The sequence below is a fragment of the Theobroma cacao genome, chromosome 8 (genome assembly GCF_000208745.1).
Source record: "Theobroma cacao cultivar B97-61/B2 chromosome 8, Criollo_cocoa_genome_V2, whole genome shotgun sequence".
NCBI lineage: Eukaryota > Viridiplantae > Streptophyta > Magnoliopsida > Malvales > Malvaceae > Theobroma > Theobroma cacao.
Genome location: NC_030857.1, coordinates 8,262,350 through 8,275,388, shown reverse-complemented (window position 1 = coordinate 8,275,388; position 13,039 = coordinate 8,262,350). Strand labels below are relative to the sequence as shown.

Here is a 13,039-nt window from a genome sequence, read left to right as displayed (position 1 = left end):
TACTTCACGCAGAACAAGTGAAGCGCTACTTCACGCAGAACAAGTGAAGCGCTACTTCAAGTATTACTTAAAACAGAACAATTAGAAAAAGTAAAGTATTACTCCATATAGAATAACTAATACAAGTAGAACAACCACTTTGAATAGAATAACTGTTTCACTTGGATGACAGTAAAAGTAACTCAGAATAAGTGACAGGGTTCAGGGGTTACTTTCATCTTGGGATGTTTCAGAGAGTTTGACTTGGTGGCTTAGATATAGAGGTAGTTAAGAGGTCTTCCTCTTAACATTTTCCTAAAGTACAAGTGTTTCACCCTCTTATCTTGTTCTCGTATACTTATTCATGTATAGCTTATTCTCTTGTACCTATTCTCGTATAGCTTCTTCTCTTATACCTATTCTTGTACACCTCTTTTCTATTACTTTTACTTGAGAACAAGTCTTACTACATTCAATTACAGTAACGGTTACTTACATTAATATTTTTCATAATAATGTCATTCATACACGCATTAAAGTTTATTCTTGAGTAACCGTCACTTTTAGCACTATATATAGAGCCTCACAATTCATTTGAAAGGAGTCTTTTTTCCCTCTCCAAGCTAACACATTCTCAACTTGAGAGCTTCTCTCTCTAAATTCTCTCTCTAATTATCTTGTACTCTCTAAGTCTCTTTAATTCTCTTTTTATTGTCTTCCACCTGTCACAACACTTAGTACTTCAGGAACTGCTTCAATCTTCCTCTCTGCCGCCTCTGGCACATCCTTTTACTTGTTTGCAACACTTCCTCTTCCTATCACAAGAACCCCCTTTACAACCACCTATATATTAGTTAGTTCCGGATAAAGCTGATAAATGAACTTGAGTAGGAGCATTACTTGTTTAGAAGTTTTGATCAAACTTGGAGACCGATACATGTTATTCTTCATAACAAGGATAAAAATAGGACAAAACAAATTCTGTTATTCCTCAAATGCAGGAAAGTGATATATTGAGAAAAAAGTACATATATTCATGAGTAACTTGAAATGATCCAATTTTAATTGATGCAGGGAACAGAAAAGCTTTCAGTGTATTTGGAATATGTTTCAGGAGGTTCAATCCATAAATTGCTTGGTGAATATGGCTCATTCAAGGAACCTGTTATTCGAGCTTACACGAGGCAGATACTTTGTGGGCTAGCTTACTTACACAGAAGAAATACAGCACACAGGTATTTAATTGTTACTATAGGTCAATCAAATTCTTATGAAGAGGTGTGTTTCACCCATCAACGACATCAAGGAACTCAAAAGAAATCTATTTCACCTGCCAGGGACATCAAAGGCCCGAACGTACTAGTAGATTCTAATGGTGAAATTAAGCTTGTTGATTTTGGCATGGCTAAACATGTATGAATTTTATTTATATTCATTCATTTTCTATTAATATCTTGTTTACTAAGGGGAAGATGTATCTGATATATTTGTCTTCTAAACCCAGATGACATCATGTTCTTCAATGCTTTCTTTTAAAGGAAGTCCACATTGGATGGCACATATTCCACATCTACTGTATGCTCCTTTTGTCTGTTTATTTTCTTCTGTTGGTTAATTTAAGCTCTTATGGATTAGCCTAACATCATTGGTCTTGCCAGGTCATAATGAATACTAGTGGCTATAGCCTAGCTGTTGACATTTGGAGCTTAGGGTGTACAATTCTTGAGATGGCAACATCAAAACCTCCCTGGAGCCAGTATGAGGGGTTATGATATCTCATAAGTGTATAACTGATCTTTTATAGTGTCAGCTTTGTTTTCCTATCCAATTTTGTTTTGCATTGTAACCAGGTAGCAGCTATATATAAGATTGCAAACAGCAAGGATTTTCCTGAAATCCCTGATAACCTTTCAGCGGATGCACAGAGTTTTATAAAACTTTGCTTGCAAAGGGATCCAATTGCTCGCCCTACAGCAGTACAGCTGCTACAGCATCTCTTTATACAAGAACAGTTTATGGTAGAAGCAGCGAAAATCAATTTGGTTGATGAAGCATCGGCTAGCTTACATGGGAGAAAATATATGGTATAACTTCTGAGGATGCGCAGGCATCTTTTAGAATTCCTTTTTCATTTTACTATAGGTTCCCTAACATGTGCATTAGTGGCTGTGTATACTTGAATATATATAAAAAACATCATAAGAAGAAAGGCTATGTCAAAATTTTGATTGTTTCTTGACTTGTTATGCAAATAAGGATAGACATAATCCATGAACTCCTTAGATATTTCAATATGTGTTTCCTTCTTTTCCCTTCAATAAACCATATTTTATAACTTAAATCTGCTATACAATCTATGTTCTTAATTCTAGCTGCATTTTTTTCTTCATCTACTCCAACCTCATTTAGTAACCACATGAAAGATTGTATAGCAAGAGAAGGAAACTCGAACGTTACTTAATTAACATATCAATGGCATCCTCAAGCGAATGAATGGATCTCAAACTTCTTCCTATTGTCCTTACCCCCACCCTATTTAATCACAAAATCTTTCTGACTTGTTGGACAAGTATGAGCTGTGACAGTAGTTATTTCCATATTCTTTATATATCAAATTTACTTATTGCAAATGGTGATCTTTCTTACTGTTGTTCTCTTGTGCTTTCTCAAGCAGGCAGCTTCAGCTTCAGATCTTTACTCCGATAGTACAAGAATATCGACACAGGGTAGAGATCACAGGATACAACCAATCAGCAGAACAAGACTTTTAAAGAGCTCATGGTAAGTGTTAACATCCCATAATCTCATCCTGGATCATAATCTTTTTAGCTTCCTGTTTTCTCAGCTAATTTAGAAACCTTATCCTTTCAGGAATGAAATATCAATCACTTCTATACCTGAGTCACCTTGTTTGAACTCAGTTGAACAGTGTAAATCAGCTTGTGGAAGTTATCTTCATTCTTCTTATCAACCAACTTTTTAGTTAGCTTCATTACCTGATCCTTGGAAAGCACCATCAACGTAGCACTCCTCTTAGACCCCTCCTCACTAAAAGCAAACTTGTGAAATATGTAAATGAACTAGATATCAGAAACAAATATAGAAAGTAGACCCAGTTTGCTGCCCGAATTTGTTTATGGATGGAAATCTATTCCTCAGCATCTTGGCATGTAAATAAAGTGCACTCATGTCATCATCACCGAAACAGCTTGAAGCTGTGTGAAAATTTCGTGTGCAAAGGAAAAAGAAGAAGATTTAGGCATTATACGGCTACAGAACGAGTAATGTTTTGGCAATTCATCCTGGGTGCAGTCTTGACCAGTGAACAAGATCTCTGAGAAACTCCAGACTATAAGGCAACAACTAAAAGGAGACTATCTTAGAAGTTCTTAGAGATGGAAATCAGCATGCTCAATTTGGCAATTGCTCCAGAATGTCAATTTTGAAGATGTAAATTTGTCTGGTAAATTAGATTATTTGTACATATCAGGAGATGGTGGCTCTGTTGATAGAATCTCTTTTTTTATTCTTTCTTTCTTTATCTTGTCCCTCGTATCAAGCAAACAACGCAATAAGCAAGAGTTTTCCAGATAGAGGAAAGAGAGTTAGATGAGTGCTATACAGACATAGAAGAAGAGTAAAAGGCATTGCTTTTAAAGTGAGAGAGGCGACGACGGAGTCCACCAACATCATTTAAGAATGCACCAACGTACACAGTCCAGAGACAGGTGACTTTTCTGACCGCATTGCACTACAATTTACTCAACTTTGCATGAGCAAATTTTACAAGTGAGTTCCTGTCCAGCTGATTGACACAGCTAAAAAGTGTAAACAAAAAAACACAAGGTATATGCACCCACATAAGTTTTAAGCCACAAGTCAAAATGAATAATCCTGCAAATCGGACTTTGCATCACTCATTTCCATATCAGCTAAGCACTCTTCTGCAGTAAGAGGAGGAAGTTGCCTGGTTTTGCGTTTCAAATTATGCTTGTGCCACTCACTCTTAAAGTGATCCCTGTATTGTTTGGAATCCCCCACAAACGCCTTGCATGTGCTGCACTTTTGTTGCTTTACCTCCCCCTCAGCATTCTCATTTCCTGAAGAGATGGTCTGTTTTTGCATTTTCTCACTTAGTTGGAGCACCGAATCAGTAGATTTCTGGGGTAAATTTGATGGCGCTGAATCAGCAGATTCCTTGGGTAAATTTGATGGCGCTGAATCAGCAGATTCCTTGGGTAAATGTGACGCTATATCTTCATCATCATAAAGATCGACCTGGGTATCCCCCACAGCATGCACGGACACTGCAAGTATTTCCAATCTACCCTGTGAATTCCTCACAAGTGCATCACATTCTCGAAAAATTCCTGGTTCCATTTCACAAATCTGCACAAGGATCAAACAGGAAGCTTGAGCACCTGAAAAAGACAGGGCACGCTTCAAGAGATATCAACCACCAATTGTACAGCTTGGTCTCTCAGCGAAGCTAATTTAATACTGCAGCAACCTTAAGTATGCTGGGGTAGTTTCAAATGTAAAAAGCAGTAAACAAAACAGAAGTAGTTGACACATAAATTTACAGGATGATAATCACAAAAATCTCTTAGATATGTAGCTCATAATGATTCCACAACTTTCTCAATAAAACTGATCAGTGAAGTGCACATCTAAATTTATACATCACTACCAGCATAAAAGTTGTGGATGAGTTTAACGCCCAGTGGAATAAGAGAAAGTTACAGGTGCAAGAAGACATGAAGCAATTAAAAAACATTATATTCATGAGAACTAAAATTCTATAAAAGGACATGAGTTTCTACCTACTTGACAAGGTTTACACTTATGTATGGATATACATCATCCCCTTGTTTTGCTTCACACGTGTAGTTATTACAATAAACAAAAACCAAAATAAACAAAAATTGCAACACCATTCAAGTATCCTCACAGAATGGTTCCTGACTTCCTGGTTAGCCAACAATTTCAGCTTCAAAGCGAATCTTGCTGGCAGTCCGAAGAACATTTTTCAATGGATTTGGTTATCACATTCACATAACTCACATACAGTGATGCTTGAAGAACTACCCATGTGAAGCAAGCAGATTCAATATTCCAGCAAGTAATGCTAAAGTTGCAGTAGACTTAAAACAACAGTTATGACAAAAAAATAAAATGACTAAATGAAGAGTCAAAACGCTTCTCCCCATGGAAATTGAGGGTGCAGCAAATACTCAGGACTTACAATTGATAGCTGACTTCCAGATTCATCTTTTGAAACAATGGTGGCACTCCATTCATTGAGCTTCTCAGACAGAGAATGTAAATTTTGTCCAGGAACAGTGATTCGTAATCTCATTGGAGACCGTTTTATAGGGAAGTTCTTCTGAAGCTCACGAATAACCTCTAGTGCCTGCAAAATATAAAGCCTTAAGCCACGAAGACAACACAAAGCCAGCATAAAGATACACAAATTTCAACAAAATAATACTACTGCAAAATGACTAATTGCAAACCAGCCATCACTTCACTCATCTAAATATGGACGAAATGTTGGAAAATTTGCCTTCAATCAAAGAAAAGTAAACTTAACACAGTTAATGCTCGATAAATTGAACATGCATGTTTCAATATGACACGAAAATTGCACTACATATCAGAAGGCTCATCAGTTCTTTTAGCAGAATAAACAGCTAAATACTTTAACAAGAAAAAGAAAAAAAAAAGAAAGAAAAAGACCTGCTTCTTGGAGCTACTATGGGGATCAACAGCAAAATGAATTTCGTGCATTAGCCTCTCAATCATACTAATAGTATAAGGGCGTTGAGTTTCAGGATTGATAGTCTTTTGCATAACAATCGTTGCGATATCCCGAAACTGACTAGAAAATTGAGATTCCCTTTCCTTCCCAGCAATTTGTAGCTCCCCTTTCTCCAAAATCTAAAATAAAAAAATCCAATCCAAAAAATAAAAGGCATTTCCGAAAAAAAACCAAAATTACTTCTGAAATTGAAAATGGAATTACCTCTAAACAAATATTAGTCTGATCATCAGTCCCAAAAGCAGCAACCAAATCTTTGGTCTTAGCAAGTACTCCTTTCGAAACGTTTGAGTAAACTGTGTGGGACTGCAACACTTCGTCCAAATCCTTCTCTCTGTTTGGGGGATTTTTCTTCAATAAATTAATTAATTTCAGGAAAAACTTTAAAATTTTAAAGAAAATACAAAGAAGTTCGTTAACTTACACGCGGGAACGCCAGGAGAGGACTTTGTTTTTGTAGCAGGCGATCTCGAATCGCAAGCCGTGTTTCTTCAAACGCACGACGGCGACGTTCGTCAGCCGCTTTTGCCCTATCGGCTGCACCAGCGTTTTCGACATTTTTCGCTCGCCGCTTCTTTTTCTCGTACCGTCCCTCCCACGCATTCCAGGTTTTACTTAAAGAGCTGAAAACGCACCGTTTCAGTACCTTAGAACGGCTCGTCATCAAACCCGGTTCAGCCCAGTGCCATAACTTAGTATATAAAGGTTCACACTTATTTCAGACTACTCCTCCAGTTCCTTTGTGCCGAATTGCCCAAATTTTTCTTGGTTCTCTCTTTCTGTCCTAGACGAAATTCTTTTTTTTTTCTTTGGGTTCCCATAAAAAATTTAGAGACGGAATTGGAGTTCTTTTTAAAGATGGCATCTTTAAAGGAAAAGAGTGAAGGGGCAGCAAGTTCAGAGGAGGAAAATAATGAGAGCTCTAATTTCTATGATATTTATGGACCTCAAGTACTCTCTTGTTCTCTTGCTTTCAAGTTTTCTGTATTTAATTTATTGTGGTTTTTTTTTAATATAAAGGAGAAAGAAATGAACCCTAAAGCCTACCCTTTGCAGGCAAAAGCAGAAATTGTTTTCAAGACGCCAGAAACTAACTCTACTTTGAATTTGCAAGTAAGCTTCTGTATGCTCCATGTAATCTTTTTCAATCAGTCAAACTACTGACAATGTAATAAACATAGTTAATATCTGGGTATTTTTGTTTTGATACCAGGACGTTCAAGGACTTGTTACCTGGGTTCTTGCTGAAGGATTCATGCCTTCCTGGGTTTTTATTAAGGTAAAGAATATAAAGTTATTTATTACGATTTACTTGGTTTCCTTATGGACGTGTGGAACAAAAAGTTTCATTACTGAAGTTTATAAAAAATGGGGTTTTATATGTTTTGCAGAATAAGCCACTGATTCCGAAAGTTGTGATGCTTTATGTCCCTGGCCTGGATGCAGCTTTGTACTTAGCACAATCCAAGACACTTTCTGGTTTAAAAAAAAGTTGTGGCAATCCAAGGGCACTTTTAGCTCTTAGGTTGGTAATGATTTTGTTTCCACTTTGTTTTCTATCAGAATACGGTTAGTGTTATTTGCAATGTGGTATATTTATGATTTCTGTTGTTCATTATAGCTGTGTGTCGGATGGGATGCAGACAATAGATGCACTGCTAACGTGCAAGGTGAAGAGAAAGAGAAACCTAATTGATACAATGAGGGACACGAGCCAGTCTGCTGAACAAGGTTGACCACCGATCTTTGCGCAGTCCACTTCTATGCTTGCATGTAGTTCTTATTTATATGTGGAATCAGGTGCTCTACATGGTTAATAGGCTTTCACGAGAACAGTGCTAGTCCAACTTGTGTGAGTAGAAAATCTAAGCCTGGGGCACTATGAGCCCATCTAATCATCAGGGTGTCCTAACAAGCTGTTCCACACTTGTTGATAGTGGTGTTTCAGGTCTTTACTACTCACTCTAGGTTGGGCAGTAATCCTCTTATTTGGTGACAATCAATCAGTAGTTTGGCTGCACCTATACTCAAAATGCTATCTCATCAGTTGATGTGTGAGATCACGAATCATTTAAAAAAATTGACAGATAACTTTTCTGCAAGAAGAAAAAAAATAAAAAAAGTAGATGTGTAAATTCGTGGACAATTCTATTCAGCTATAGAATAGCTAACACTTTCTGGTGTCAGTTTCTTACACATGGTTCTTTATAAACTTTTTGCATTTTTATCATAATAATATCTCACACATCATCATAAAAATTTTTCTTTTGTTATGTCTACGATTGTTAAAAGAGTTTTAGTTAAAAGATGAGACAATTGCTATGATGTTGCAAAGTGTAGGCTGCCTCTTGACAAAACCTTTTTCATTGCTTTCAGCATCAGAACATCCCAATGTTATGTGTAATAATATTCTAACTTATTTGGGGATCTCTACCAACTTATAATTTCTTGATTATAAAATGACATCTTTATGCAGAAAGATCCATCTCTGAAATGGACTCCGCAGAACTCTTGAAAGATCTTCCTTTCCCCGTTACATATTACACACTCACAGCAAAGGAACTAGAAGACAATGGATATTGCCTTAATCAACCAGGTCAGAATAATGTTCTTCTCTGGTTTTCACATAAAATTTCATTCGCATATTAGTCTTGTTTCTTCATTGTTCAAATATCCTTGGTTCATTGTTGGATTTGTTCCATGCAGGTTTTGTTTCTACTCTTCCTGCTCCTGCTGGATCTTCTCCTTACAAAATATTGGCACTTGACTGTGAAATGGTAAATCCTACCTACAAGTCAGTTATGAATGAAAATAATGACATTTTTGCTGTTTATTGATGAAATGTGATAAAATCACGTGAATTATTGGTTTGGAGAGTGTAAAGTGACAAGATGTTGTTTTCCTCTGAATAAGCTAAAGTTAGTAGTGTACTTTTCTTGCAAGAGCTAGTCTCTACCAAAATCTTGCTTGCTCTGTTTCTCTTCATTGAACATGTGATAATTATTTTTCATGTTTCATTTTTAGGCCGTGCTAACTCTTTAAAAGAAAAAAGTCCGTAATAACATTTGTAGTTCACATTGGCTGACACTTTAGTCCTTTACTTAACCAGTTCGTTGTAAACAATTTGTTTTTTTTTTTTGGTCACTGGATTACAAAATTCAAGCCAAGTCAATTAGTAAAGTTAGTTGATGGTTTTTACTATGTTGGCTTTCAAGGTGGTACAAATTGGCACTAGACTTATTGCCCTCCTTTCATTTTGTATCTCTAGCTGTGTGGATGACCTCATTGTTTGAATTAAAATAAAGTCCAAATAATATATAAAAATATAAAATTAGATCAGGGCATTTATTTTTGGTTATGAGTAGTCCATTGGTTTGAAGGTTTTGCTTGAGATAGAGCCTTCTCTGGTAGCTTCTATTCATGCTCAATGTTAGTTTTTCTGCTTTCTCTTTGCTGCTTTCCGCAAATTTGTTACTGTTTTAGTTGGTGAGAAGATTGAACACACAAGCGTTAGCGCTTTGCCTTCTAGAATTGCCATGTAATTGGCTTCGTAGGCTGATCTATCTCCAGTCCCACCTGTGGTTTGGACGTAGTCTATATATTCTTGCATCATGTTCTCTACCAATAGGCTTGTTTGAGAAAAAAGTTTCTCATTTACTCTGCAAAGATTTTGCTTCTTTGCTTTGGGGCATGCTATTAAGTTTTCATGTATTTATGTAGTTAATTTGCATGCTTACCACATCATGGGCTTGTGTATTTCTTCTCATTTTCTCTTGCTTTCATGTGCTAGTGTATAACAAGTGAGGGTTTCGAGCTTACAAGAGTGACCCTGGTTGATATTAAAGGACAGGCATGTTAAACTAATTCTTTTCTCTTTCTTTTTTTTTCATTTTTTTTTTTGTTTACCATTTCAGTTTTATAGCAACTATTTTATCATATTACAGTCTTATTAAATGCATGTTTAGTTTGTAGATTTAATTTATTTTAATTTCATTTAGAAAATTCTGCTAGTGGCCTATACTTGACATTTAATCCATCAAAATAAAGCTCACACCTCATATGTCTTTTCAAAGAACTATTTTTACAATTTTTTACTCATTGCCATAAAAAAGGCAGAAAAAAAAATAGAGTAAATCATCTTTCTTGTTGCCGCATCATGTTGTTGGTTCAAATTTTTATGCTTCTATCTTGATCCTAGAATTTAGAACTTTATTAGGTTTATCCTTATCCTAGGTATATAAATTCTTTAATGGGATGTTGGACTTGTAAAATTGATCATATGTAACTACCTGCTTATTTGCTCCACTAATCCTGTAATGCAATTTTTTGACAGGTTGTACTAGATAAATTGGTTAAACCATCAAACCCTATCACTGATTACAACACAAGGTAAATGTTATTTGGAATGTAGTTAGGCCCAAGTGGAATTTTTTATTTTTTTTAACTGCAGTGCAGTCATAGCTGAGAAGCTGTAATCCTGAAAAAGGTATTGTAGTGTAGGTATTTTTTTTTTCCAGATACATGAAAATCATCTTTCCTTTCATCTGCTTTCTCTTTAATGTTATGTGACTGGCATAGAAATGGTTGATCAGCTTATTCTGAAGTTTCTTTTCTGAAAATTTTTCCCAATCCAATTCCCATATGCCAAATTGTTTGTTCAAATCTGTATTGACAAATTTGTTTCTCTGGTCATCCACCTCTGATCTCTCTCTCTCTCTCTCTCTCTCTCTCTCTCTCTCTCTCTCTCTCTCTCTACACACAGACACAACACTTTGTTATTTCCAATCATTAGTTCATTTGATAATGATCTTTATTGCTTAAGCAGGTATAGCGGAATCACATACGAGATGCTGAGTGGAGTGACTACAAGTCTTCAAGATGTTCAGGTTCATTACCCTTTGTTTACTGTCACCAATCAATGACAGTATATTTTACTTCACTATTCTCGTATGATTTCCCATTAAAAACTATTCTTGTATGAACTATTTACAGTTGCTTCCCATCTTCAGGAAGATTTTCTGAAGCTGGTTTACAAAGATACCATCCTAATTGGGCACTCCTTGGAAAATGACTTATTAGCTTTGAAGATTTCTCATGATTTGGTAATTGATACCTCTGTATTATACAAACACCCTCGTGGTGGATCTTACAAAACTGCTCTTCGAGTTCTTGCCAAGAGATTTCTTTCTAGCGAGATTCAGCAATCGGGGAATGGACATGATAGTATCGAAGATGCAAGAGCTGCTATGGAACTGGCTCTGTTAAAGATTAAAAATGGTAAGTGATTCTTTTCTCTGTGTTCACATTTAATCATCAGTAGATAAATTTTGAGATTTAGCTAGTCTTATGGATGCGGCGCCTAGAAAATTGTACATTGATTCTAGTCTTTTACATCTAGAAACTCAAATATACCTTACAGTCGAGGAGATGTATCATATGAAATATGTTTAGTTTTGTTTCTTGATGTAGAAATTTATATTTAAATTTGTACATATGTCTTTGCTTCTTGTTTTAGGACCTGATTTTGGTTCGCCACCGTCATTTATGCGCAAAAAGCTCCTTAGTCTTTTGGGTGAGTGTGGCAAGACCTCATCTTTCATTGATGATATTTCCATAGTGAAGCGATATGCTTCTGAGTCATCCCATGCGATTCCAGTGTGCTCCGATGATGAAGCTCTTTTAAAGGCTAGAAAAGAGGTAGACTGCATCATTCATTTTAGAGATTTACCTTCTATCCTGGCTTGCTTACCAACTTGTTGCATTTATTTGTTGTGGTAGGTCAAGAATGATCGTGTACACTTTGTCTGGACCCACTTTTCAGAATTGAATTCCTATTTCAGAAAACAAGCTGAGGATGATGTAAAGTTGAATGGAAAACTTGCAGAAATGATATCATTGCTTACATGTGATAAGAAACCTGCCAATTGGAAAGGAATCAAAAACAATGTTTCAACTGAGCTGAAGGAAATTTTAACTCGCATTAATGCTAGGGTTTATAGTCTCCACACTGCATTACCAACTAACTCCATGTTTATCATTTGCACAGGACATGGGGACATAGCCATTGTTCATAGGTAGGGTTTCACTACCTGTCACTCACAGTATGCCATGCTTATTTATTTGTCTCTTAAATGAATTCAAATTACCATATCTTGCTTGGAGTAAAGTACTAGTATGGGGCGTGAGTATGTTTCTGATACAGTTCATTCAATTTTTTGTGAGTTCTTTATATTTGGACAGTCATACCCTTTACTTGTATGTGGTGGTTATGCCCTCACTTGAAGTGTGCAATATGTCTGAGAAGTGAGAAGGATACATCAGCAAAAATTAAGAGTCTGAGTAATGCGGAATTTAAGTAAAAGAGCTCAATAGCCAGGCAGGTAATATGGGAAGTTGTGACACCATGTTTTGACATGTGGATGTTAGAGCTCATGGCTTTTGTTGTATATGCTAGAGCCAGCTTCATTTGCAGGCAACTTTTTAGTTACCATATTTGCATCGTTTATTGATTGAGCATATTGGGGCAATTATGTGTAAAGCTCAGGGAAAATTATGAGTTCCTTCCATGTCAAACACTTTTTCTTTTTACTACGTCTAATTCCAATTGCATATTTTATTATAACACAATCTTTCCTTGTTTTTTCATGTGCATGGATGAAGACTGAGGAAAATGCTTACAGAGCAAAGTGAAACAACGGTTTCCCGTGAGAAACTTGTAAAGGTCTTAGAAGAGCTGCAGGCCCAAGCTGAAGTAGCTTTGTGTTTTGTTGGCATGAAGCATTAGGTGTACCACTGTTAAGGTGTCTTGCATTTTTGAAGAGAAAAGAGGAATGCTTATGTAAATTTTCAGGATACTGCAATTTGTACAATGACAATTATTCCTTGGATGCTGGTATCCCCTCCTTCCGCCCACAAAAGAAAAATGGTAGAGGTTATTCTTATTCTTTGGATGCTGGGAAAATTTTATAATTTATGATGAAAATTCTATAGTGCTAGTTTTTATCAAGGGTGCTGTGCAATATTTTATTTATTTATTTTTTTTAATTTTCCTTGTGTCACTTTTATTATGCATTGGAGGCTTGCTGAAAATTAATGGTCTCTTGGAGCATCAACAATAAAATATTTGTAAATAATATTTTGCATTCAGGGTTTGTTTTAATCCGTTTTGATTTGGCTTTAAAAAAATTGGCTAGAAATTGAATATTCAAGGTCTCTTGCAGCATTTCCCTCTCAAGTTTT

General features: G+C 36.1%; 3 protein-coding genes across 3 annotated transcripts in view; 2 read left to right on the top strand and 1 right to left on the bottom strand.

The window, feature by feature from the left end:
* LOC18592500 (mitogen-activated protein kinase kinase kinase A) overlaps positions 1-2,962 on the top strand; it is an 80,058-nt gene extending 77,096 nt beyond the window's left edge. The window contains exons 2-6 of the mRNA XM_018125502.1: positions 1,054-1,392; positions 1,638-1,709; positions 1,830-2,063; positions 2,654-2,760; positions 2,851-2,962. Of these exons, the coding sequence (XP_017980991.1) occupies positions 1,054-1,392; positions 1,638-1,709; positions 1,830-2,063; positions 2,654-2,760; positions 2,851-2,962 (864 nt within the window). The remainder of the gene's footprint in view (positions 1-1,053; positions 1,393-1,637; positions 1,710-1,829; positions 2,064-2,653; positions 2,761-2,850) is intronic.
* Positions 3,607-6,515, bottom strand: LOC18592499 (ribosome maturation protein SBDS). The gene is made up of 5 exons (XM_007019282.2): positions 6,225-6,515; positions 6,005-6,134; positions 5,719-5,919; positions 5,225-5,392; positions 3,607-4,368 (listed from the first exon to the last, which is right to left on the bottom strand). The coding sequence occupies exons 1-5, from the start codon at positions 6,401-6,403 to the stop codon at positions 3,859-3,861; spliced, it is 1,188 nt and encodes a 395-aa protein (XP_007019344.2). The 5' UTR covers positions 6,404-6,515; the 3' UTR covers positions 3,607-3,858.
* On the top strand, positions 6,637-12,806 carry LOC18592498 (small RNA degrading nuclease 5). The gene is made up of 14 exons (XM_007019280.2): positions 6,637-6,751; positions 6,857-6,913; positions 7,014-7,079; positions 7,192-7,325; positions 7,422-7,531; positions 8,277-8,396; positions 8,507-8,577; positions 9,591-9,650; positions 10,134-10,189; positions 10,626-10,686; positions 10,810-11,077; positions 11,316-11,497; positions 11,579-11,874; positions 12,461-12,806. The coding sequence occupies exons 1-14, from the start codon at positions 6,659-6,661 to the stop codon at positions 12,582-12,584; spliced, it is 1,698 nt and encodes a 565-aa protein (XP_007019342.2). The 5' UTR covers positions 6,637-6,658; the 3' UTR covers positions 12,585-12,806.